The sequence below is a fragment of the Hypomesus nipponensis genome, chromosome 16 (assembly GCF_054491055.1).
Source record: "Hypomesus nipponensis isolate SF chromosome 16, ASM5449105v1, whole genome shotgun sequence".
Classification (NCBI taxonomy): Eukaryota; Metazoa; Chordata; class Actinopteri; order Osmeriformes; family Osmeridae; genus Hypomesus; species Hypomesus nipponensis.
Window position 1 is genome coordinate 7,835,001 of NC_140376.1, and position 24,578 is coordinate 7,859,578.

The 24,578-nt window shown below is 50.1% G+C and overlaps 4 protein-coding genes across 11 annotated transcripts in view; 1 reads left to right on the plus strand and 3 right to left on the minus strand.

The window, feature by feature from the left end:
* The window catches only part of eps15l1a (epidermal growth factor receptor pathway substrate 15-like 1a), a 23,224-nt gene extending 15,201 nt beyond the window's left edge, over positions 1-8,023 (minus strand). For all 8 annotated transcript variants that reach the window (XR_014731464.1, XM_084675849.1, XM_084675851.1 and 5 more), the window contains exons 1-15: positions 7,913-8,023; positions 6,833-6,874; positions 6,561-6,650; positions 5,815-5,862; positions 5,468-5,563; positions 5,179-5,244; positions 4,748-4,873; positions 4,571-4,630; positions 4,141-4,383; positions 3,646-3,803; positions 2,962-3,118; positions 2,736-2,798; positions 1,578-1,663; positions 558-630; positions 276-437 (exon numbers count right to left, since the gene is read on the minus strand). Coding sequence is in view for 7 of the 8 variants with exons in the window: in XM_084675849.1 (XP_084531975.1) it covers positions 276-437; positions 558-630; positions 1,578-1,663; positions 2,736-2,798; positions 2,962-3,118; positions 3,646-3,803; positions 4,141-4,383; positions 4,571-4,630; positions 4,748-4,873; positions 5,179-5,244; positions 5,468-5,563; positions 5,815-5,862; positions 6,561-6,650; positions 6,833-6,874; positions 7,913-7,939 (1,497 nt within the window). In the remaining variant the exon portion in view is untranslated. The remainder of the gene's footprint in view (positions 1-275; positions 438-557; positions 631-1,577; positions 1,664-2,735; positions 2,799-2,961; positions 3,119-3,645; positions 3,804-4,140; positions 4,384-4,570; positions 4,631-4,747; positions 4,874-5,178; positions 5,245-5,467; positions 5,564-5,814; positions 5,863-6,560; positions 6,651-6,832; positions 6,875-7,912) is intronic.
* A 1,706-nt stretch (positions 8,024-9,729) lies between these two features.
* Positions 9,730-14,228, minus strand: LOC146254665 (lysine-specific demethylase RAD23A-like). The gene is given in 11 exon segments (XM_084675604.1): positions 9,730-10,097; positions 10,392-10,568; positions 11,088-11,320; positions 11,491-11,559; positions 11,562-11,586; positions 11,703-11,830; positions 12,105-12,151; positions 12,314-12,684; positions 12,858-12,937; positions 13,051-13,132; positions 13,770-14,228. Coding segments are annotated over 11 exon segments (1,395 nt in total). The 5' UTR covers positions 13,839-14,228; the 3' UTR covers positions 9,730-9,983.
* An 81-nt stretch (positions 14,229-14,309) lies between these two features.
* calr3a (calreticulin 3a) lies at positions 14,310-18,714 on the minus strand. Its single transcript, XM_084675603.1, has 9 exons — positions 18,525-18,714; positions 17,751-17,852; positions 17,153-17,356; positions 16,814-16,908; positions 16,444-16,653; positions 16,010-16,123; positions 15,651-15,794; positions 15,399-15,491; positions 14,310-15,263 (listed from the first exon to the last, which is right to left on the minus strand). The coding sequence occupies exons 1-9, from the start codon at positions 18,616-18,618 to the stop codon at positions 15,051-15,053; spliced, it is 1,269 nt and encodes a 422-aa protein (XP_084531729.1). The 5' UTR covers positions 18,619-18,714; the 3' UTR covers positions 14,310-15,050.
* An 867-nt stretch (positions 18,715-19,581) lies between these two features.
* Positions 19,582-24,483, plus strand: c16h19orf44 (chromosome 16 C19orf44 homolog). Its single transcript, XM_084675948.1, has 9 exons — positions 19,582-20,117; positions 20,247-20,533; positions 20,703-21,186; positions 21,386-21,797; positions 22,074-22,153; positions 22,269-22,779; positions 22,919-23,008; positions 23,344-23,510; positions 23,851-24,483. Exons 1-9 carry the CDS (start codon positions 20,007-20,009, stop codon positions 23,938-23,940), a joined length of 2,232 nt encoding a protein of 743 aa, XP_084532074.1. The 5' UTR covers positions 19,582-20,006; the 3' UTR covers positions 23,941-24,483.
* Positions 24,484-24,578: the final 95 nt, after the last annotated feature.

The following is a 24,578-nucleotide window of genomic DNA, read 5'->3' on the forward strand; positions in this document are numbered from 1 at the left end:
CTCCTCTCCTCTCCTCCTCTCCTCTCCTCTCCTCTCCTCTCCTCTCCTCCTCTCCTCCTCCCCCCTCCCCTCCTCTCCTCCTCCCCTCTCCTCCTCCCCTCCCTCCCTCCCTCCCTCCCTCCCTCCCTCCCTCCCCTCCTCTCCTCCTCCCCTCTCCTCCTCCCCTCCCTCCCTCCCTCCCTCCCTCCCTCCCCTCCTCCTCTCCTCCTCCCCTCTCCTCCTCCCCTCCCTCCCTCCCTCCTCCCCTCCTCTCCTCCTCCCCTCCCCCTCCTCACCATCTGGGACTCCTCCTGACACTTGGTCCTGACTTCGTTCAGCATGTCCTCCAGCTTGGCCTTCTGCTGGTCCATCTCGTCCAGCCTGTCCTGGGCGTCCTGCTTCTGGGCCTCCAGCTCGGCCAGGCTGGCCGTCTCCCTGTCCAGGTCGCTCTGCATCTCCTGCGGGGAGGCGCGCGCACACGTCACGCACGCGTCACGCGCGCACACAGGGGCAATTTTGCGCCCCACCTGCGATCGGTGGGAAAACAATCGCCCGGGCGTCGCCTCTCGTTCTCTCACCTGCACCTCTGAAGACTTGTGTCGGATGGCCTCCTCCGTCTCGCGGATGTCCTGTTCCAGGGTGTACTTCTCCCTGCGGGACACGCACACGCACGCAAACACGCGCACACGAGGACACGCACACGGGACAGTCCGTCAGCCGTCGGTCACGGCCCACGGAAGAGATTCTGCCCCCGAGCCCCTCCCAGCCCCGCATCCAGACGGAAGGACAGACAGACAGAGAGAGAGGGGGGCGTGACAGAGGAGAGGGCGAGGCAGAGAGAGACTGAGACAGCAGAGAGAGAGAGAGAGAGAGGGTTACCTGAGAGCATTCCAGTGTGTAAAAGCAAGGGTGCTGAGGCCGCATGGAGAGTAACGGGTGAGAACACAAGATTGATAAAATACACGCAGTAAAGGATGGAGGGGGAGGGGAGGGTGGCTGGATGCATGGGGGGAAGATGGCTGGATCCGGGGGGAACGGGTCGGGAGGGAGGGAGGTTAAAGGTGGAGAGCTGGATGGAGGGCGGGAGGTGCAGTTTGCTCCTGTTGCGTGTGCATGTTTTCCTTAAGGCCGGGGTCTACAGCTGACGTGTCTACTGGGAAGAGGCCAGGGGTTCTCTCTTGGTCCCGGCAGGGCTCCTTTCAGCTCCATACAGCTGCCTGGCAGCGGGGGCTAGGCTCCGGCACTTGTCAGACATCTAGCTAGGCTTCCGTCAGTCTTTTAGGGGAGGAGTGGTTCGTCAATGTGAGACGGAGGAGGAGGGGGATGAAGGTGATGAATCAAAGAAAGGATAATGGCGTCTGGCTGAATAGGGCTGGACATGACTCGATGCGGCAACGAAATCATTGGGGGGGGGGGGGGGGGGGGGGATGAAAACACGGTGGCATGCGTTAACAGAACGACTCCGACGCACGCGCGTTCCCTGCCCCAAAATGGGAGTTGCTCGAGCAGGCTAACAGTCCAAACCACAGGTGAACAGAACTCCCAGGTGCCTGTGGAGAGTCATCCCCACTGAGTGGGTGCTAAAGCCACGGCCTAACCTCTGCAGCTGGGCGATCTCCTGGCTGATGTCGTCCAGCTCCTTGATGCCTGTGAACTCTCCCGACCCCACGGAACTGGAGCTGTCCTGGAGGCCAGACATGGAGGGTGGAGAGACAGAGAGAGAGAGACAGAGACAGAGAGACAGAGAGAGAGACAGAGAGACAGAGAGAGAAAGACAGAGAGAGAGAGGGTGGAGAGACAGAGAGAGAGAGACAGAAAGATACAGAGTGAGAGAGAGAGAGAGAGAGAGAGAGAGAGAGAGAGAGAGAGAGAGAGAGAGAGAGAGAGAGAGAGAGAGAGAGAGAGAGAGAAAGGCATAGAGAGAGAGACAAAGAGATAGAGAGAGACGAAGAGATAGAGAGAGAGAGAGAGAGACAGACAGACAGAGAGGGACAGAGAGAGAGAGAGAGAGAGAGAGAGAGAGCGAGAGAGAGAGAGAGACAGAGAGAGAGAGAGAGAGACAGAGAGAGAGAGAGAGAGAGAGAGAGAGAGAGAGACAGAGAGAGAGAGACAGAGTGAGAGAGAATAAGAACAGTTACCAGCCAGCCCAAATGATGGTGAGAGGAGGAGAGGCACAAGGGAGAGACAGAGAGGTATGGCGAGAGATTGGGGAGGAAGGGGGAGGAGTGGGGGATTAGCGGAGCACCACAAAGGGGCAGCGAGGTGAGGAAGGTCACCACCACCATCATCATCATCACCACCATGAGGGGTGGGGGGGGGGGGGGGGGGGGGCGACACACGCAGACACAGCACTGGGGGAATCCTCCCACAAATGCTTTACGTCTCTCTGGATGAGGGGGGAGGGTGGAGGGGGGGTGCGTTCAGCCACTGAAAGCATTTGTGCCTCAGCCAGTTACCTACCCACAGCTTGAACATTAGAGCCTGAGAGAGAGACAGCTATAGGCCGACACATCGGCGGCCGTGAGGACGGAGGGGCAGAGAAGAAGAGAACGTGCGGTGAGCGCCGAGCACAGGGTCTAGCTACTGGAGTCCCTTCAGAGGACAGGCGGGAGCGAGTCTACACGCCAACAGCGGGGAGGTGGGTGGAGCCCGACAGGGCAACCGATTGGTCCCCGCCGCGCAAAACCGCCCACCTGACCAGGAAGTGACGTGCGGCCTGTTGCTGCGATTGGTCGGTGAAGAGGAAAGGGACTCACCCGCCTCATCTCGGACAGAGCGGCGATCTCCGAGCCCACGGGCGTGATGTAGCCAGACAAGCTCTGGAGACAAGGCATGATGGGAAACTGAGTCATTACGAACACAAAAGTCCAAAAGCAAAATGTGTACAGTTCATCTGGAGCACACGACAACAACCAAAACAGGTGTCTCTCGCGAGGCAGAGGCAGGGCCAGGGTGGGGACCTGGAGGTGAGGTGGTACCCACGGGGACAGGGGTGCCCCTCTCCGAGGGGGGGATCATGTCTGAAGTGAGGGCCTGGGGGGGGTCGACGCCCTTGCTGACTTTCTGCTGGATGAAGTGCATGGCCAGGGCAAACTGCTCCCGGGTCAGTTTCCCCATCTGCCTGGTGTCTGCCAGGGCCCTGGGGGCAGGGAGAGAACAGCAGGCAGTCAGGTTCAGGCAGTCAGGAGAGACACGGAACAACAGGCAGTCAGGTACAGGCAGTCAGGAGAGACACGGAACAACAGGCAGTCAAGAGAGACCCAGAACAACAGGCAGTCAGGTACAGGCAGTCAGGAGAGACCCAAGACAACAGGCAGTCAGGTTCAGGCAGTCAGGAGAGACCCAAGACAACAGGCAGTCAGGTACAGGCAGTCAAGAGAGACCCAGAACAACAGGCAGTCAGGAGAGACACGGAACAACAGGCAGTCAGGTACAGGCAGTCAGGAGAGACCCAAGACAGCAGGCAGTCAAGACACAGGCAGTCCGGAGCAACAAACAAATGGCTCGACACAGGCCCTCAGCGAGGGAGACGGGAGAGGAAAGAACCAGTCCCACTCAGGCATGCAGGAGTAGCCACGCAGCCAAATCCAGCCACAATCAGACAGTCAGTCACACAGGAAATGATGGGCGTGGCCCCCAGTAGGCCCCAGCTGTCTGCCTCCCTACCAGATGTGAGCCAGCAGGTTGTGAGGGAGCCCTGAGTGCATGAAGATGTCCTTCACTTCCTGTCCGCTGACAAAGCCGTCCAGGTCGGCGTCCGTCTTCAGGAAGATGTCGTCGTAGCGCCCTCTGTCCGGGACGGGGACCACCCAGTTCACCGCGTACTGGAGAGGGGGAGGGGGGGGGGGGGGGGGGGGGCGTACCGGTGTTAGGTCCTTGTCACAAATACTAGCACATACAGATGATGACACATTCATGTACGTATGTGTCCACGTGTATATGTGTGTGTGTGTGTGTATACAGTGCATGTGTGCATGCATATGTGTGTGTGTGTGTGTGTGTGTATACAGTGCATGTGTGCATGCATATGTGTGTGTGTGTGTGTGTGTGTATACAGTGCATGTGTGCATGCATACGTGTGTGTGTATGTGTCCATGTATATATGTGTGTGTGCGCGTGTGCGCAGTCTATGAGTGCGCGTGCGCGCGCCCGCCCTCCCACCTGCGCCGACTTGAGCGTGTGCTTGGGCGAGAGGCTGCCGGCGCTGTTCAGGGAGCTCATGCTGCCGTGGGACGGGGTGGAGCGCAGGCTGTCCTTGGGCGGAGGCGGGCTGGCGGGCAGGGCGGGCGGAGCCACGGCCACGGAGCCCAGGGACTTCTTCCTCTTGGAGGGGGGGATGAGGGAGGAGGGCAGCACCGAGGGAACGGGCTCCTTCTCCAACGCCCGGTACACCAGGTGCATAGCCTGGAGGGGGGAGAGGTGTGCTGTTCTTACCCTGTGGAGGGTTAGGTCGGGTCGGGGTAGCGAGGGGAGGCGACGCCTTGGGGTCGCCTATTGCTTCGCTTCTTCGAATGATATCGAACCCGCTGAAAGGTCGAAGCCCCGTATGACTTTTGACGGGCAAAACCGGGATTTATAGACGAAAGCTTACCACCGCAAACTCATCCCTGTCCAGGTGGCCGTCTTTGTCGATATCGCTGAGATCCCAAACCTGTTGAACACGAATCCCATATCAGATCCTGGACCCCCGCACTCTGGTCGCAGACAGACAAATAACCGCGATGAGCTGGGGAAACGTGACCCGAGGCCTTCCCAGACGTCCCCTTACCTTGCCCAGCACGTCCATAGGCAGCTTGGAGTTGATCAACACGGGCTTGACCTTGTCCCCGGACAGCAGTCCGTTCGCCGGGGCCAGACTCTCAAAGATCCCATCAAACGTTCCTTTCTCCTCAGGCTGGAGCCGCAGAGCAAAGACAGACAGACATTTGGGAAAAAACGAATAAGAAACGCCACAATCTCGATAGTTGAGCAATATGCCGCCGCTCTCGATGAATGGACCCAATGACTTTGAATAAGAATTGTCCTATTGAGGATGAAAATGTATTGGCGTGGAATTTGAACCCTGGTATTTGGTGACCTGGTATGAACGGGATGAATCTAAAAGGATCTATATGGCCCATCTATGGCCCATCTTGAGCAGCCCGCTCCACAGAGAGGGTATATTAACAGACCCCCGAAGAGGGCTTCACCAGGACTCACCCTGACAGCCCACAGCGGCTCACTAGGGGGTGCTGTTGAGCTGAGAGAGGGACTGCTGGTGTCCTTCTGCAAAGACAACAGAACAAACCGCTCAGCCCCACAGCCTTCCGGACGAACCCGCCAATGAACGCGGCGCCTTCCGCGGCGACGGCCATTCGCCACACCCGGCCTCCCGCCCACTCAGTGGCAAACCACGTGACGATAACACAACTGACAGTTCTAAACAGTTACGGCTTATCGCCACGGCGATGACTCGCATGCGTATGCGTGTGTGCCTGGCTGCACTCACAAACTTGGGGGGAGGAATGTTGAGGCTGAGGCTGCCGAGGCCGACTTCCTGGCCGCTCTGAGCGCAGGCCACGAGCCGCAGCGCTACGAAGAAGCCCTGGAGGAGGAGGGAGCAGAGTCAACATAGCCCCCACCCCACCCCCCCCCCCCCACAGCACCACACACACGCACTGGGGGAGAGGACGGCTGAGGAGACATACCGGGTGACAATCACAGACACACACGCCCCCCCGCACGCACCAAGCGCCGCTCGCCCCCCACACACACACACACACACACGCACTATGCAAACTAAGACACACCCGCTCACACACACACACACACACACACCTTAGTTAAATGATCTACCTGTTTGTCCAAGAAGCCTTTACCATCTGGGTCTGCCAGGTCCCAGATCTGGGAGGACAAACAGCAGGTTTAAACAGGGATTACACACACACACCTTATAATGAGGATCAAAGCGAGAGTGATAAAAACAACAACGTGAACTCCAACTAGCTAGGCCTATTTAGTGTATTTGATCCCATGGGGGTGCAATTACATCAGGCAAAGAGACGCAGCTTGGAGAGTGAGCGATAATACATGTCACTGTATAAATGAGGAGACCGATTATTCGGTCATCTTTTTCCTTTCCCGTCAGATTCCTCAGGGAGCATTCCGCCAGCGTCCCAGCGGATCCCGTTACTCCACCCTCGCACGCCGGAGACATTCTAGACTTCCTGCTGGCCAACCCCTCATTCTGCCCTCCCCTTCGCTCCTCTGCCAACGGTCAGTCTAAGGTCAGCCTCCAGAACCTAGATGGTCCATTGTATCAAGTACTGCTCTCTACATCTTAGGTTTGTTTCGTGGGGAAAACCTTCTCTGACCCTTTCAAGGGGCAACTGAGGAACCAAGACTGGTATGGAGTTGTCGTTGCTAAGTAATTAACATGCATAAACAACATGCGTGCATAAACATGTCTTTTTTTTTCTTTTTTTTTCGTCGCAGCGTATTAAAGCCATACGTATCTGAGGCTTGTTAAAAAGTAGTACAATCCAAAATGACATATGCTCGTGTCTGTTTGGTTTCCTGATGGCTTGAACCACAGATCCCACCTTTCCCAGCGTGGCATCAGGTAGACCAGATTTCTTCAGGAACAAGGCAGCTTCGGTGGGACCCACTCTTCCTGTGTTTCCCGGGTCCACCTGACCAAACACACACATGCTCTTAAGGGTTATGACTATTGTACAACAACATGGCGGTTTACATCCAAACGAACTTTCTTTCTTTTTTAACTGTCGTCGAGTACTTGTGCAATATTGCACCATTTGCACCATTTCATAATGCACACTGAAAAGTAATACAAAACGAAAGCAGTCTACTTTACCTGTCTGTAAAAGCTCTCATATACAGGGTTCCCACTCGACAACTGCAGGAGAGAGGTGTGTCAGGAGTTAGAACAGACTCCGAGCTATCAACAATGGACCACACCTCTTCTGCTTTCATCCATACCTCTGTAGTTGACAGTGCACATGTGACAAAGTGATGGGCCTTTCAAGACCAACTGAACTTGGTATCCGCCACTGACATAAGCATATTAAATGCGCCTTGTTTAATTTGATTATACTAACTCACAACAGAATACTTGGCATGAGGATTTTCTGTCCCATGTTATCTATTATGGATTTGAATAGCTTTCCAGTCATGGCTAACTTAGGCTACATGATCTGGCTAACATTAGTCTGTGCATATGGCATGGGTCCTTGGGCAAGATAAGTCTTTGTTAGCTGCCGAGCTAGCAAACCAAACGTAATGGCAATTATTAAGGCCAACCAAATGATAATAACCTCTTGATAAAGTGTCCTGTAAACCTAGCTAGTTACTCGCAAGATGCGCTGGAATTATATTTCTATCCGCATATAGCCAAGGCTAAATGGTGCCAGCTAGCCAGACAACAGCATCATTCATAAGCTTTCGCTGGCCCACATACATTCAGCGTCCAGCTAGGCTAGGCTAAGCCAGTTACAGTTACAGCTAGCTAGGCTAGCTAGTCAGTGAGCTTTATTGCAGGCTAGCTAAATTGGATAGATATGATATAACTACATGGGTTATTCTGTCAATCAGTTAGATCACGTTGATTACTTACAGAATAATAAACGGACTTCCTATTTTCGATTATATTGATAAGCTAAATCAGGTTTATCTGTAGTGCTATATTCAAGCACTCTCTGACAACAGCCCGCTAGCTAACTAACGGTATTGCAAGCTGACGTTCCTGATAGCTTTCAATAAGGCCTATTCTATCCAGCTGCCAAGCCCCGTTCTACCCGCATTCGTGAACGGTCTTTGCTGTTGTTCATAATTAAATCAAATTGCAGATATTTAAGAAACATGATCACAGAAATGAAATTTGCTCAACATGACCTGGTCTCATCTTGTCATATACCATGATCCATGCAAACGGTACCTGGGTGAGAGATGCGAGGGCTGCCATCTTCCCTGTTGCTGCGGGAACGCACACACACACCCTCGCCAGTCATTCTCGGTCATTCCGTCTCACGAGCAAGTTCAACACCCCTCTAGTGGACAAATGACAACATGGGACCTCTGGAAAGAATTTCCAAATCATAAATCAATCAAGCAGCAAACAGAATTGAAAACACAGTAACTATTCTTCATTCAAGCCATTTGATGGACATCATTCGTTATATTTCATTTATAAAAACAAATGAACGTCCTAAAATTAAGATAGGCTACTTGTCATGGGTGAGATGTCATTTGCTGATATTGAGTGCTTATGATTAGTGAAATCATGCACGATTTTTGGAGTTAACTCCAATGGGGTCAAGTGTTACAAATGTGTATATCAAATGTTGTGTTGTGCTTTCGAGGAACAAAATCACAACTCATGAACAGTCTTACAGCTTTGTAAAAGCTATTTATTTTACACAATGCTGAAACAATCGTTGCTGAACCATTCAGCAAACCTTCAAGTGGTGTTCTTAAGGCTAAAAGTCCTCTGCTTCGTTGAAAATTCAACATAAACGAAAAAGTAAAACAAGAAAAATACTAAAGTAAAACACATCACTCCGGTGGCGGTGTACCCACCCAGCCATGCTATATCTCAGCCGGAACATGTTTCAAACTCATGCAACCAACAACCAGTAGCCGACATCTCAGATCAACATCGGTCACAATAAAGAACCTAATTATCACCTGTTGCATCAAAGTTCACCTCCACTGAGCGTCCTCAAGTAACGGAGAAAGCAAAGAGGCCAATAGGATACTGAAGGCATACTCTCTTCGTTTTTTTTTTCTTTCTTTCTTTTTTGGCTTCACGCATTTCCCTTCAGCATCACCTCTTTATAAATGGGTAGTTCGACCATGTCTAGCACGAAAGATCTCGAACTCATCTATACCTAAATATGTCCAAATGGGAGACCCTGTATGATTAGATGTAGAGCTGGGCACCCACCAATTACTTCTCATCAAAACAGAGACAACTAAGCCATGGCAAAGTAATTTGCATGGACATACAGCAATATTTCTGATGATGCATAGAGGAAAGGGGGCCATTCAACACAGGGAAAGAGAGACAACTTTTTGCTCAGTGCAAGTACTCTTCCGACATTTCGTTTTAAATATTGATTATGGCTGTCAATCACCAGACCTTGTTCACTATTACAGTAGGATATGTACTAACATACATATAAGGATTTGTGATGGTCAACATTCTTTAACACTCCCAGTTTGACACGTTTCACAATCCAATGGAATGGTGAACCATACCAATACCTCAAACTAGTTTAACATGGGATTCATTAGATACTACCAGATCTTGTCTAACAGTTCTCCAACATGTATCCCTTTTACATTCACATGTTCTGTGTTTTTCACAACATGCTCCATGTATTACATGGATGGAGATGAACAGTAAGAGGTGTCAATAAAACACTCTCATTTTGTAAACACAAACAACACATTGCAGTTGCACGGCCATTTTGACACTGAATACTGAGTTTTGTCTGCATGTTTAAAGTTATTTCCCTAGGATAGTAAGACCCCGGTAGCAAACACAACTGAACCAAGCACCTCCCATATGAACAGCACGGCTATGGAAAGTGATGCAAATGGTACGGTTGAAAAATCGATAAATATGACCACAGCAGATTGTCACTGTGAGTCAGGATGAAAGCGCATGGCACAAGCAGAAGGGTGGTGGGGGTGTAGCAGCACTGAAGAAAAAGAGCCTGGAAGGAGGGTGGGGGGGGTGAAGGGTGGGGGGGGGGGTGAAGGGTTGGGGGGGGTGAAGGGTGGGGGCCGCTTAACTCACAACGAACAAATCACATCATGGCTTCATCGTTCACTCAGGGGGTGTCCCGGAAGACCATTCTTGATTTTTTGGGAGACAGATCACCTGGCCGTCATCTGTTCGCCACAAAGACACACTCTGTAGCACGGTGTCACACCCACACACACACACACACACGCTCACTGGCCCACTGTTACTCTGCTGGCTCAGAAGGACACATCAGACATCACTCGTCGTCAAATGTTTGTTGAAGCAGGAAGTTAGCGGCTAGATTTTCGTTCTTCTCACACGCGAAGTATGCTTGAATGACCAGTCCTTCGGGGAAACCCAGGGCTTTTAACTGGAACGACAACACATTTGGCATGTCAACAGTCAGATCTGAAATGTCTGATGTACAGCAGCAGTTTTTTTTGTAACCGTTTTTTTATGGAGTGTTGTTGGACACAGTTTCTGCTGAGTGTCTACAAAATGGTTCATGTTCTTTTTTGGCAATGTATCGACATTTTGGAATAGGACTAAATAATAAGATGAGTGCAAGGTAAACATCGTAAAATGCCTTGTGAACTCTTTTGCTTATTTTCTCCATAACAGTGAATTGAAAAGGATGAATCGTCTCTCCTCTGGGTCCTCCTACCCTCTCGATGGCCTCCTTCTCCTGGGGAGTGACCTGGATGTAGTTGGTCTGCGGCGCACCCTGAGCCCCCGCCCCAGCACCGGCCCCCTCCCCCTCGCCCTCCACGTCCCCTTCCGCCTCGGTGGCGCGGGGGTCGTTCAGCATCTGGACGAAGCGTTCCTGGTGCTGGGTGATCTGCTGCGGACGGACAGACAGAGGGGACGTGTGTGTGAGTGTCGCCAGGGGTCTGCAGGACGGAACATCCTCAAACCGTTTTTGTTTTTTTGTTTTTTCGAATGCGGCATCGGCTTTCGCGTCAATTTAACACACAGTGTGTGCGGCAAGGATATTGAGAAGACCTGTCCCTTAAACACAGGACCTCAGTGATCTACTCAAATCCATCTTTAGGAGTAGAAGCAAACATGTTTACCTGTATTGTTTTCAATAAGTTCTTTTGTATTCTACTGTTGCAGTTATTACTAAATACGTCTTTATTGACCAGGCTCCTACACAATATCAACATTATCCCTGCCACATACAGTGCAATAAAAAACTGAATTCACCAGACTATTGGGGAGAGAGGAGCCAGCTTGCATTGTCATGACCATTCCAAACTGATCAAAGTTGTTTGTATTGTATTGTACTTTGCTGTACTATGCCTGAATGTTCTGTACTGTACTGTTTTGGAGTGTATCCTATATGGTGGTGCAGTCTGACCTGCAGTAGCTGTGGGTTGTCTCTGCCCAGCTGCTGCAGCAGAGCAGGGAGCAGGGCCGGGTTCTGCTGGATGATCTGTCTCATCTGTTGGAACTGAGGCTGGTTCCTCAGGAACTCTAGGGGATTGGCGGCTCCAGTCCCCCCTCCTCCTCCTCCTCCTCCTCCACCCACGGTCAGGGGAGGCTGGGTCGAGGATACGGCTCCACCCCCTGCATATGGAACAGGGATGGGGGTTGGGACAGGATTATTGTTAAACTAACACACAACACACACACAGTGGGAGTTGTCAGCAAAGGCCCGTTGAGGGGCGGTTAACATGAAATCATAAAATCATATTTCACTTTCGTGCGTGCATGAGCAGGAATTTTGCTTGTGTAGTTGGTCTCACCGCTAGTGGCTAGAAGGGGCTGGGGTCTCTCTGCGGCGGGAGCTTGGGGGTTGGAGGGGGCCGTAGGCGGGATGATCTCCTGGGGGGGAGGTCAGGCTCAACTGGGATACCCTGGATGAGGTCAAAGGTCGGAGACAGAGATTATATCTTTACCTTCAGACAGGGGAAACGACCTTCCCTTTATGGTATCCCATAATAACACTGCAGCGCTGAGAGGTGGATCTTACCATGAGCAGGTACTCCACAGCTCGGTCTGGGTTGTTGTAGCTGGCTCTCAGGGCTGCTATCACCTGCTCCCTCTCATAGCCCATAGACATGATCTCTGACACTAGGTTCTCATACGCCTGACCTGTGACTATAATTAGCACACAGCGAGACACAGTGTTAGAGAGAGAGAGAGAGAGAGAGAGAGAGAGAGAGAGAGACAGCATGTGTGTGTGTGTGAGTGAGAGAGAGAGAAAGAGAGAGAGAGCAAGAGAGAGCAAGAGAGAGCAAGAGAGAGCAAGAGAGAGCAAGAGAGAGCAAGAGAGAGCAAGAGATAAAGGAAAAAAGGAAAATGTTTAAGTATATTTTTTTTAAGTGACATTAATTAATATAGTTATGCCTGGAACAGCAAGATTGCCCATTACCAAGTATTGATGCTGCTTCTTCTAAGAGGCCCAGGTCATCAACTAGGCTGTATGAGATAAGAAAACAGATCAAACTCACAGCCCTTTTAGATGCCCTAAAAAAGTAGACTGAATAAATTATACATTTGTACTCAATCTGGCGTTCCTGTTTTGGCATTGCACTATAGCGAAGCCTTTGATACAGTGTTTGATAGTGCCTTCTCCCTCACCTTGGAGAGGAAAGGACAGGAGGAGTGGCTATCGGCCTATCAGGGTGATCCTCCTGGGAAGCCGAGGCTGGGGTTGAGGCTGGGGCCGAGGTTGGGGCCGGGGCTGGGGCCGGGGCCGGGGCTGGAGCTGCGCTAGCTCCCATGGCTGCAGGGGGTACTGGGGTCTGGGCTGAGGCTGAGGTGGGGACCAGAGTCTGTGTCGGGGCAGTGACAGGGGCTGATGTGGCTGTGGCTGAGGTGGGTGTGGGGACTTGGGTTGGGATGCTCGGTGCAGGGGTGGAGGTGGGACGGGCAGCGTCTGAGAGGGGTAGCCCAGGGAGAATGGAAGGAGCAGGGGAAGGAGATGGGAGGGTGGGAGGGGGGGGTTTGGGCTGCGGGGAAACAAAACACAGGTCCCATGTCATCTCCACAGTCTGTGTTCACATTTGCTGCTAACGACATCCTACATATATGCTCTTTAAATACTCACTCAATGCTCACTGTTATGTATTCAATGTTATAAATGCAACGCAGTGTTGGTGAACGTGCAAAAATGACGCCTTACCTTTGTAACCATGACCACCACAAAGTTTTTGTCATCGATGTTGTAGTCTTTTAGAGGTATCTCGTCATTCAAAATCTTACCTATTGCATCATGACGAGAATTATTTCAGATATGCATGTCGGTACATGTAGGGAATGTCTAAGTGAATACATTAAAAGGAAAGACAAGCTTCAAAATTCACATTTTCTCTTACCTGCATAGATTAGTTTTTGTCCTGCGGCTGGAAACCCATCTTTCCCCTTTTCTGCCTCAATCTTTTGCTTCAAGGCTTTTACCTGGCAAGAATAGAACCATCAATAAACTACAAATCTCATATGTGTTTTCTGAATTATACTCTCTTCTATTCATATTAACCTTACACCGAGCTCCTGTCAAAAGCATAATTAATGTGACACCTTCAAGACTGTGAAATAGACTTCAGTTAAAGGCGTTGATTATTGAATACACAACAAACACTAATGTTACAATTGGAGTACTGGAACGATTAAAATAATACTTTGTATTAAAGTTGTATCGTTCATTGTTATAACTACTAGGCTTACACTCATTTCAATAATGACCTATACCTACTAGAAGGCATATTTTAAGTGAACATAATAAACATGCTGGACGTCTCCCATTCCAGATTCCTAACCAGTCTTGTAAAGGGGAAAGTGTTTATCTCGATTGGACACAAGTGGGCTCGGGAAATCTTGCAGCGTCATTCATGACAATACAGCTATAAGCTATCATCAGAGTCCTATTAAAATCACACTATCGGGTCAATATCAAACAATAGTGACCACATAAACAATTCCATTTGGTGAAGCGTCTCCCCCTTCCCTATTCAATCGCCGAGGCCTTGGCCATTGCCAGCCCCCTTTCACTCGGCCTCCTACATGTTTACTTTCCTCGGTAACTTCCAATACTCACCGGTGATTCGGCGTCTATCTCAATTTTAAATGTTTGCTGTTGGAGAGTCTTCAACGTGATCGTCAACATCTTCGGACCGATTTCAGTAATTGTCAAGCGCTTAGAGGCGTATACACACCAATTTCTGTACTGTTGCCTTTTCCAGTCTGTGTGACTCAGCTATCTCACTGTACCGTTAGCTTGTAGTCAGACGCCATCTACTTGCTGCTTGAGTCAAGACATAATACTGGAGACGAGCGGAGCAGCAACTATCTACCGCTCGTGTCCAAATAAAGATTTGACACATGTCCCTGATGGCTTGACTTATTCACTATCACTGCCAAAACAAGTATTTTTATTTAATACTCACACGAAAATAATGTCAAAAGGAATTTAGTTAGTTCGCTAGGGGCAATATTTAGTCATGTACGTTTATTTTACATGTTACCCGGCTGCATTGCGTAATAGCCAATCAAATTGCTTATTGTGACAACGTCAAGGCTGTCGTCTAACAGTCTACTACCTTCAATGAAGTCTGCCGAGAAAGGATGAGGCATGCCATTGAAAGAAAAGCTGCATTTATTCAGAGAAACTCAAAGTGTGCCACGGGGACAAATGCATGTGTGCAGCGAAGACTGTGAGTCACAGTTTATATCCTTAGTCTGATACAGTCATCTCTTTAGTCCGTCACACAACTAAAGCAAAGAGAAAGAGGAGCAGGGGAAGTAGGCATAATCAGAGAATGATTGTATGATGGGCAAATAAATTAAAAAGGGATTGGTGAGGACAGTCCAGAACTGCATATAAACGAAAAAAAAAAAAAAAGGAAATCATTTACAAACAGAGTGCAAAGAAACGCCAAAGTACGCTCTCGAATTGACACCCAAACTGACAATCAGGTGATATTTCCAACATCCGTAAAGGGTGAGATTAATCCAGTACGTTTCAACAAAAAGGTGTTTGTGTGAACTAACGGCTGTGGATGATAAGGAGAGCCAGCAGCAGAGAGACACTGTAGGACACAGACCAAATTCTGAAAAGAGGGGTGATTACATGAAATTACAATTAATCCTGGAAGGGGGGGGGGTAAACATAAACCCAGTTCTGACCTCAACTCTTAAAAAAACCCACAAAAGTAATAACATTTTTTTTTTAAAAGCAGACATTACCTGCCCCACCACCCCATCCCTGTCCCCACCCCTACACCTGAAATAGGCGGCCACTTTGGCCATGTCCATAGGGTTCCACTCTCCATAGGCTCTCCGGAGATAAGTGGAGAGAGAAAGACTCGTCCAAACTGTTTCACAGCTCGGTCTTGGGTTTGATCACGTTGTCTTCCTCTTCCTCCGTCTGGCCTTCTTCCTCCTCCTCCATCTCATCCTCGTGGTCCTCCTCGTCCTCTTCGTCTTCCTCGTCCTCCTCCTCGCCGGCTTTGTCCTTCTTGCCCTTCTCCTCCTCTTCCCTCTGTTTCCTATCCTCCTCCTCCTGCTGTTCCTTCATTTTCTTTTCCGGTCCCTGTGGAGAAAAAATGAAAAGAAAGGGATTTGAGGAGGTTGAGATGACATTGTCCATTTGTTAGATGACTTCATAGGACTTTCCAAACTGAACATTAAACTGAACTTGTTCTACAAAAATAACATTATCAGATACCTTGGTGGCCCCCCAGGTCTCATTTCCGAAATCTTCGGCCTCTTTGACATCATCTGTGATCAGGAAGTTGTCAAATATGGTACCGGATTTCACCTAGAAAAAGAAGCAGACGCCACCTCAATTTCAGAATCCTAGAAGGAAGTTCTACTTAAGCAGGGGAAAGACTGTTTTGGAATGGAAATCAAAAGACAAAGTAGTTGTTCCTCAGGACATTGTGGCCCTCCCCTGTTCCGAGCCTGATGGAGAGCATACCTGCCACAGGTCCAGCCCCAGCACCCCAATGGAGTCAAACTTGTAGATGGTGTCGTCGGAGGAGTATTCCGGGTTGTCGATCTCGGGGTGGACCCAGGTTCCTTTGTAGTCAGGGTTGTCAACCTGCTTGGGCCTCCACTCTCCCTGCAAAGACACAACCTCGCACATGAGAAACACGGGGGCCCAGTCTGTGGCACGCTCTAGAATGTTCTGTCCTAGAACAGCAATATCGCGCAGGCGCGGTGGTTCTTTGAAAATGTCCAGTCCCAATGCTTGTGAGGACAGTTTTGGACTATACTGACGACCAGTACAGCAGCGCACAGGAGCCCAGGTTCAAAGTTACAAAAAAACCCGCTGACCTTGTACTCGGGGTTGCTGATCATGGGGGGCTCCCACTCTCCATCCATGTCCACGTCCCAGTCGTCAGGCTTCTTGGCGTCCGGGTCGGGGATGGTCTCTGGCTTCTCCCAGTCCTGGAGCGTGACGAGAGAAGGGAGGGGTTACAGTTCATAGTCATGCCCCACACACACACACACACACACACACACACACACACACACACACACACACACACACACACACACACACACACACACACACACACACACACACACACACACACACACACACACACACACACACACACACACACACACACACACACACACACACACACACACACACACACACACACACACACACACACACACACACACACACACACACACACACACACACACACACACCAGGAGTAAAACAACGGTGAAGCCCGACTTCCACGACATGTCCTCACCTCGGGTTTGGAGTCTGAGGGGTCGTCGACCTGGGCGCGGTCGTCCCAGTCGGCGGGCTTCTTGGCCTCGGGGTCCTTGATCTTCTTGGGGGGCAGCATGTCCCAGTCCTCCTCCAGAGAGCCAGACTCCACCTTCTCGTTGTTGATCTTCACCTCGTACGTCTGGTCTGGGTTCAGGATCAGCGTGTACAGGTGGGTCATCTCGTCATCCTGAGGAGTGGGGGGAAACATTTGGCGAGTTACGCGCGAGTTACAATTGACAGCTTGATAACACGAGGTGTGAAGTATTGCGCAATGGCAAGAGCCGTGCACTGACAAACGGGGAATAAAACCCGATGCATAAATGTGCTTTCAGACGAACTTATTGCACCTTGCATTTGATGTCCTTCTTGATTAGGTGGTTTTGTCCCTTGTAGTTGAAGATGACGTGAACTTTCTTGGTGCTGTAGCCACAGATGTCAGGCCCTAGATGAAGAAAAAGCACAGTCAAGCTTATCAGATAACTTCTGAAGCAGGAAGTAGTCAACTGTTAACCAACATCTTACTCAAACTTAACTGTCAGTTTCAACCCCCCCCCCCCCCCCCCCAGCTTAGTTGAGCTAATCCTTATCTGGACACCATGTCGCCATCCTACCATCTAACAGACTGTCTCTCCGTGAAGTGAATAGAAGCAAAGAGTCATGTTTGGTTGACCCGTTCAGCCACTCACCAAACATGAGGTAATACTTGGAGTCCCCGTGCATGTCGGTCTGGTCCTGGTCTGAGGGGAAGACCTTGACGTATCCGCCTCCGCAGTCGATCTTCTGCTCGTGCTTGACGGAGAACTGGATCACCAGGGGCTTGCCCTCGTTGCTGAAGGGGTCGAACCGCGAGGACAGGGCATAGAACCGGGCATCTTGGCTGGTCTGAAGCCCTGTGTGATCGGATAGTCAACGCATGAATACACCCCAAAACCTAACTGGTGATAATGGACAGTATGCACGGTGATTCAGGTCTCCACTTGGGACACACATCTACACAAGTTTGTTCACAGGTGTCGCTAAATAGGAGGTGAACCAAAAAGGCTCATTTTTCATTTGGATATACATGGTTATTATGTTTGAGAAAGCTTTACTTAAAGCCCACGAGAAGTTTATCCACCACCATGTTGAACATGTCAACAGGTATTCAAGCTATATTTACAAGTAAAAATGACAGCACAATCTAAGAAGAACTTTATGAACATTGTCTGTATGCATATTTGTTTATGTTAGTTGTTTATAAAGCCTCCATAAATGTTCTCATTGGGGTATGGCAGGAGAAGTCACCTTTGTCTTTCTCAGCATCTCCGTAGAATTTCCCAGCAGTAAGCTTCCACTGGCCATAGTCAGACTTGTGCTTTGATACAACCCACCGGCTCTTCCACCCATCTGAAAAACCATGACATTAGCAAACTCACCATGTGATCACCCAGGTATTGACCGACAGAGGAGAACGAGTACATCCAGACTCATGCTGACATGCCAGCTGGGTTAGAAGGAATTTACAGGAAGAGGCCAGTAGCTCAGTCTTATTGTAATGTAAATGGTTGAGCAACTAGACTAACTAGTAGAGCCTACTACACAGTATGGATGAAAGTGAAAGAACGTCTGCAAAGTCGTTATGCTCTGTACAATTGTCGCACACTTCACGAACAGGAAACAACGTTTAACAAACTTTCGAACGTAAAAATGTAGTACATTTTAAGAAATACGTGGGACTATAACCTCTGTATTCGAAGTAGTAGCGTCAAATCGGGTATAAAGATAATCTAATTTTCAACGTAAAGGTAATGTGACCTTTGTAAAATTACATTCTGACTTGTGATTTATTCTATAAAAGTTGTATTTGAAGATATTACATAATGGAGCGAGTAGTCTCAATCCGAAGCCGACGTGGCTGTTGCATTAAACACATTGATTATTTACTTCGTAGGAGAAAGTTTCACCGTTTAAACACTGGTGCAATGTATTAACTGGATAAAACAGGAATTGGACATACGGGGATTCACATACAGTCATAATTTCCATTGATCGCAAAAAGGCAGCATATACTGAACATACCTCCGTCTAGAAACTGTTCCTTGAAGTACGCCGTAGCGTCAATTTTGACAGCTATCGATGCAAAAACTGCAAATATTGCCACTGCTACCTTCATGTTTCCAGCTTCTTGATGTCCGAGTCCTCACAACTAATTTTCCGTCAAACCCGGTTATAAAGCTTTCAGAGAAGGAGGGTATATACAAGAATTTCTACTCTATTCCTGCACAGATGGCCGTGTCTCATTGGGCAAAATCCTAACCAATGACATTAAACCACGAGTTACCTTTCGGAAGTGCTCGGATTACATCGACAGCACTTCGGAGATGAGTGACGCAAACAAACATACCCTGGACTCAAGTCAGTTCGATGCTTAACATGTTGATCAAAGGAAGGAATGAGCATTAGGAAGGACAACTGATCAGCTGTATTTATGCCTCGGACAGTGTGAATACAAGACGTTAATAAACAATTTTGGAACATGGAGTCAAATGTATTGCAAACCAAACCATGGCTCAATTAAATGCAGCCTTCATGCTGCTGTAATCAAAAGACAAATGATCATTTCATTGCAGTTAATCTCGTATTTACATTTTGTTTGAGGTTTAAACAGCCTGAATTACAAAATAGAGCTCTTTCAGTACTTCGAGGTAGGCTATAGCCAACTGATTTAGTGGTTAGACATCTGATAAAATCTTTACTTCCTTATCAGACGAGACGGATAGCTCGCCGTGATCGTATAGTGGTTAGTAGGCTACTCTGCGTTGTGGCCGCAGCAACCCCGCTATTGACTGTTTAGATTAAGTTCACTTCAAAGACTGATTAAACCATGAAATTATTTAATGTGGGTTATCAATTGAAACTATTTCCAGGTGTCACCCGAAGACAGCGGAAAGTTTGAATTCCCTTGAACTTGCATTATTGATTAACAAAACCACCAGTCGAATCAAACCAACATGACGGTTACCCTATTAAAAAAACGTTCTTTTCAATTGGAGAAATGTATGAAACGTCAACGAAAGATCTGCGCCTTTGAGAAAACCTTGAGTCTTTCAGCTTTCCGTAGAGTCGCTTCGAAATGATGTCATCGTGTGTAAAAACACCCGTTTGTACCATGGATACTGAGGACGCCGCTTTATGGAAGCTGGTTACGTTGTAACGGAAGTTTGCTGAAGTGGCTTTTATTGGTCATTTAGATGGCTACAATTTCTGTGTCAGACTGTACAAGTTCGAGCGAAATGGATACTTTGTACAAAGCCCGTGTATGGCTGCTCACGCAAACTAGGAAAGCTTGTTGCTAGAGCTACAGTAGCTGGCATGGCTTTATCAGTAAAAGTTATTTTTTTGTCCATTTATTATGATTTATTATTTGTCAATAATAAATCGTAATAAAGACACCCTTGAATAATGAGACCCCAATCAGGTAACGCTAAGTCGGTGACAACAAGGAACCTTATATAACCTCATTTTATATCAGCTGTGTGGTGGAGAACACCAACAGACTATATGTGGAATCGCGGTGCCCGAAGTTCAGCTTTGGAACGGGCACAAGCCCAGCTCTCCGGCCGGAGGTTGGTCAACACCGTCCCAGAACCATGGGAGGCGAAAAGATCAACAGTGAGTCGGACTTAAACATGTTGTCACAGATAACTGCTAATGTGTATCGTATTTTAATAGAAAGAAAAGCAACGCTTAGTCCGAGCTAATCACCGCGGACAGATTCTAATACTATTCCCAAATCCTCAGAGTTCTTTGGATGGAGTCGCCAAGACGGCTTTACAAACCAGACAGACCTCGTTCCAGAACCTTAGTGACTTGTCTTCTGAGGGGACAGAGAGCCATGACATCATTCGCCCCACTGCAGCCCGACGGCTGGGGAAGCAGGAACACCCCAGACCTCCTCCTCCAGCACCTGAGAGCTCTGGAGTTGGGGCTGGAGGAGGGAGCAGGTTCCTGAAGAAAGCCCCCCCTGCCGCGGCAAGCAGCCTGTCTCCAGCACTCGGCAAGACCCAGACCCAGCACCATGAACCCAGGTACGGGACAAGAGACTTAGAGGAGGCAACTGACTACGTAGGAGTAGTAGTTAATAAACACATTTCGTTTTATTCGTGAAAACGCTTTACAATCAGAATGTGTATGGTTCAAAACAGAAAAGGTACAGACGGGCTAGGCATTGAGCAACTGTCGTTGCTCTCTCTGCAGATATGTGGCGTCCTCCCAGCGGAGTTCCCAAAGCACGGCGCTGAGCAGGCTGGCTCTCATCGAGGACCGCATCCGTAACCGCCAGCAAGCCAGAGACGGACCTCCATCTTCAGCCCCAAACAGAGGCTCCACGCCCGGCCCCGCCGCTCAGGAAACTCCCCTGTCCCTGTCGGCCCAGTCCAGCAGTGACCTGAGCATGAAGGGCAAACGCTTCCTGAAGACCAAGACCCCGGCGACCACAGCTACGACGCTCGCTACCGCTGCTAACGCACCCACTGTGGCACCTGAGGGCCTCGAGGCTAGTTTCGAAGCTGCTACGCCATTGGGCGGTTCCAAAGCCTCACCAGTGGCCTTAGCCAATCGGGGTGTAACTCTGGACAGTGATGAGGAGGACATGAGGCAGCTGTTAGGAGGCTCGTTTGAATCGCCAGAAGACAGTCTGTTGACTGACCTCAGGGGAGCGTCACAGAACATCCCTAGAAAGGTAGACGAGAGAGTCGTGAGTCGAGTGAGTCTTCACTCAGTTTCCATTGATATTGCGTGTCATCGTGGTCGTCGTCCTGACTAAGGCGTCAAACGCAGTCCCCGAGGAGGTCGTTGCTTTTGCTGTGGTTCGTGACGGTCGCTCTACCATGTATGACTCGTAACCAGCCTAGCCTAACAAGTTGTCGTTTTCCTTCTAGTCCTTCAGGAAGGGAAGCCCGAAGATCTCGCCCTCCCCTCCCTTGGTTGGTAGAGCCTCCTCAGCGAGAAGGCTGTCGCGCTCCCCGCCCTCCTCTCTCCGAGGGTCCCCGAGCCGCGTCGGGTTCTCCAGCCGCCCCCAGGCCCCGCCCAGTCCCTCCCTCTCCCCCCTCCCCCGGTCCCCAGAGGGCCCCTTCCCAGGCCGGACGGGCTCCCTCCGGAGCAGGCCCCTCAGACGCTCACTCTCCTCTGCCTCAGACCGCAGTGATGTGCGCTCCCTGGAGGAGCTCTTCCCCGAGGCCCTGGGCTCCCTGGCGGAGCTCTATCCCGAGGCCCTGGGCTCCCTGGCGGAGCTCTATCCCGAGGCCCTGGACTCGGATGATGCCATCAGTGAGCAAAGTGGCGTGTCTGATGGTGAGATGTCATGTGTTTGCAGTTAAGGATGTGTGTCTGCAGTTTTAGCATTATACGTTTTGAAAAAATATTCAAAATTTCCTTTGAACTGTAATTTCCTTCAAGAGTGGCAGAATAATAGATTTAGTATGTTCCCTTTCATGCGTCTCAGTTGGACTAACAGGTACAAAGTTCAACTCTGTCTTTCTATCTGCTGTTATCAGCTACACTAGCAGCATGTGTAACACTTGTGAGTGAATGTTTGCAATGCCTGTAATAGTTTTGCCTTCTCTGCAGACTTCAAAATAAAAGTCTTGTCCCTGGATGACCTGGCTCCTGTAACCCTTGGAGACAGCGAAAGGCCAGCAAAGAAAAAGGTAGCAGCATCGAAAGTCAAAAGAACACATCTGTTGTCTGTAAAGGAAAAGCACGTTAGACGAGGCTTGAAACAGGCCCCTATGATACGAGGTTTGACGTTGTGTTCTATTGCAGACGGAGACCAAAGGGTCACAGCACGGGGCCTCTCCCCGACCTCGAGAAGAGGAGCCCTCTGAGGAGGCCCAGGAGGAGGAGGCCCTGAGCTACGAGAGCGACTTTGAGAGCGAGGTCAGGACGGGGGAGGACGCGAGCGCCAACGACATCTCGGAGCACCTGGGAGACGAGGAGGAGGAGGTGGAGGAGACCTCGGAGGGCAAGCAGCGTCGAGTCTCCGACTCGGACAGGTCGCACGGCCGCTACGACTCCGACTCCGACAGCCTATCGGAGAGGAGGAGGAGGAGTCAGTCACGGTCCAGATCCTATGACGAGCAGGACAGCAGGGCAGACGGCAAATCACGAAGCGACAGCACACTCAGCCGGGCGTCCAGATCGCCGTCTCGCTCCGACTCCTCGTCTCGCACCGTTACCCCTCCTCGCCGCTCCCAGACCCGCCCCCCAGGCCCAGCCGTCAGGGAGACGGCCTCGCAGACCCAGCCAGACGGCTTGACCTACGCCTGGTCCTCTGGTCAGTGGTCTGTCTCTGTCAGGACATGACGACCCCTAGTGGCATCAGTCCGGGGGAACACTTTTCAGAACATCTTTTTGAATGCTCTTCTCCACGTTCACCACCTGTCCTCCTCCCCTCCACCCCCTCACCCCCCCAGGCTTTGCGGCGCTGGGCCCTGCCCTGGGGATGGCCTATGTGGACCCCACCCCTGTAGCCAGTCACACCGTCAGTGCGGAGGCTGTGGAGGGTGAGTCCAAAGAAAACACCAGAAGAAATGTCTAGAACGTCATCTAGAACAGTGGTTCCCATCCCTGGTCCTCAGAGAACACCCTGTCCTGCATGTTTGAGATGTTTCCCTGCTCCCACACAGCCGATTCCAATGAATGGTCATAAGCAGGCTTCCGCAGAGCTGGCTAACGACCCATTCATTTGAATCAGGTGTGTTGGAGCACGGAAACATCTCAAACATGCAGGACAGGTGTTCCCTGAAGACCAGGGTTGGGAACCACTGATCAAGAATATGTACCTTTTTATATCCGAGTCCCGTTAATATCCAACCTGTGTGTGTGTGTGTCAACTCAGCCCTCAGCGCCTACAGTCCTGCGGTCTTTGCCCTGAATGACATGCTGAGGCAGCAGCTGTCTCTCACCAGACACTTTGTGCAGGCCAACCGGCGCCTGCACTCGTCCCTGCTGCAGACCCTGGAGCCTGCAGACTACACCTACACCACCCTGGAGGGCACCAAGGAGGTGGGGCCGCACACACCAAACGGAGGTCTTCAACCCCGGTCCCCAGGGGCCCGCCGTTCGGCGTGTTCTGGATGTTTCCCTGCTCCGACGCGCCTGACACACGCGCCGTCCGGCTTCTGCCGCGCTCGATGGAACACGCGAGTCGTTTGAATCGGTTGTGTCGGAGCGCGGAAACATCTAGAACACCCAGGACAGGCCAGGGGACCAGGGTCGAAGGGCCGCTGGCATGTGCATGCATACACACCCCCAAACCGCGTCAAGGAGTCACATCTCTGGAGGCTGAGTGTGCTCGACCGCAGCTGTTCTGTGCTGAGAGCGTGTTGCATTGTGTGTGTTGTAGTTTATCCGCTGCCACAAGCCTCCCAGAATGACCATGGATGAGGCATTGGAGGAGGTGCTGCAGGAGATGAGAGACTACCACTACATCTAGACTTCCTGGACCTCATTAAAACTTCGACAAGACTCTATTTTTCTGCTTGGGAAACTTGAATCGTGTCGCTTTCTGTAGTGTTGTGATGTTACCTCAGAACCAAAAGGACTGTCGTGATATAATCATGTATTTATTTTGACCATTGTGTTTGTGGGCAGTTCAATGAAAAGGGTTTGCATGACAGATGTAGATATCTTCAGAAAACCTCAATGATGCAATTTTAGTGCCACAAAAATCTATTATGCTGTAATGCTGATTACTGAAAAGTGTATGCCAGTTACGATTGTGCTTCTGTGATTGATACTCGCACAGCAAAGTAAAAAGAAAAAGTGATTTATTTCTCTACTTCATTTATGCCATAATGACGGCTTGTGACAATTGAGAGTTTTCCCGTTTTTATTATTATACAAAGGAGAGCACAACACGGTCAATACATCCAGCTCTTTCACATACTGTCCCCATGACCAGAAAACCAAATGACACAAAAACACACAAACGGCGACATTCAAAATCCCCTCCTCACTCTCCCCCCCCCCCCTCCCCTCGTAGGCTTAAAGAGAACGACGTCCTGGATCGTAGGGAAGCTGCTAACGGGACAGTCGTTGTGTTTACAAATCCGACTCTGCGGAGAGAGGGGG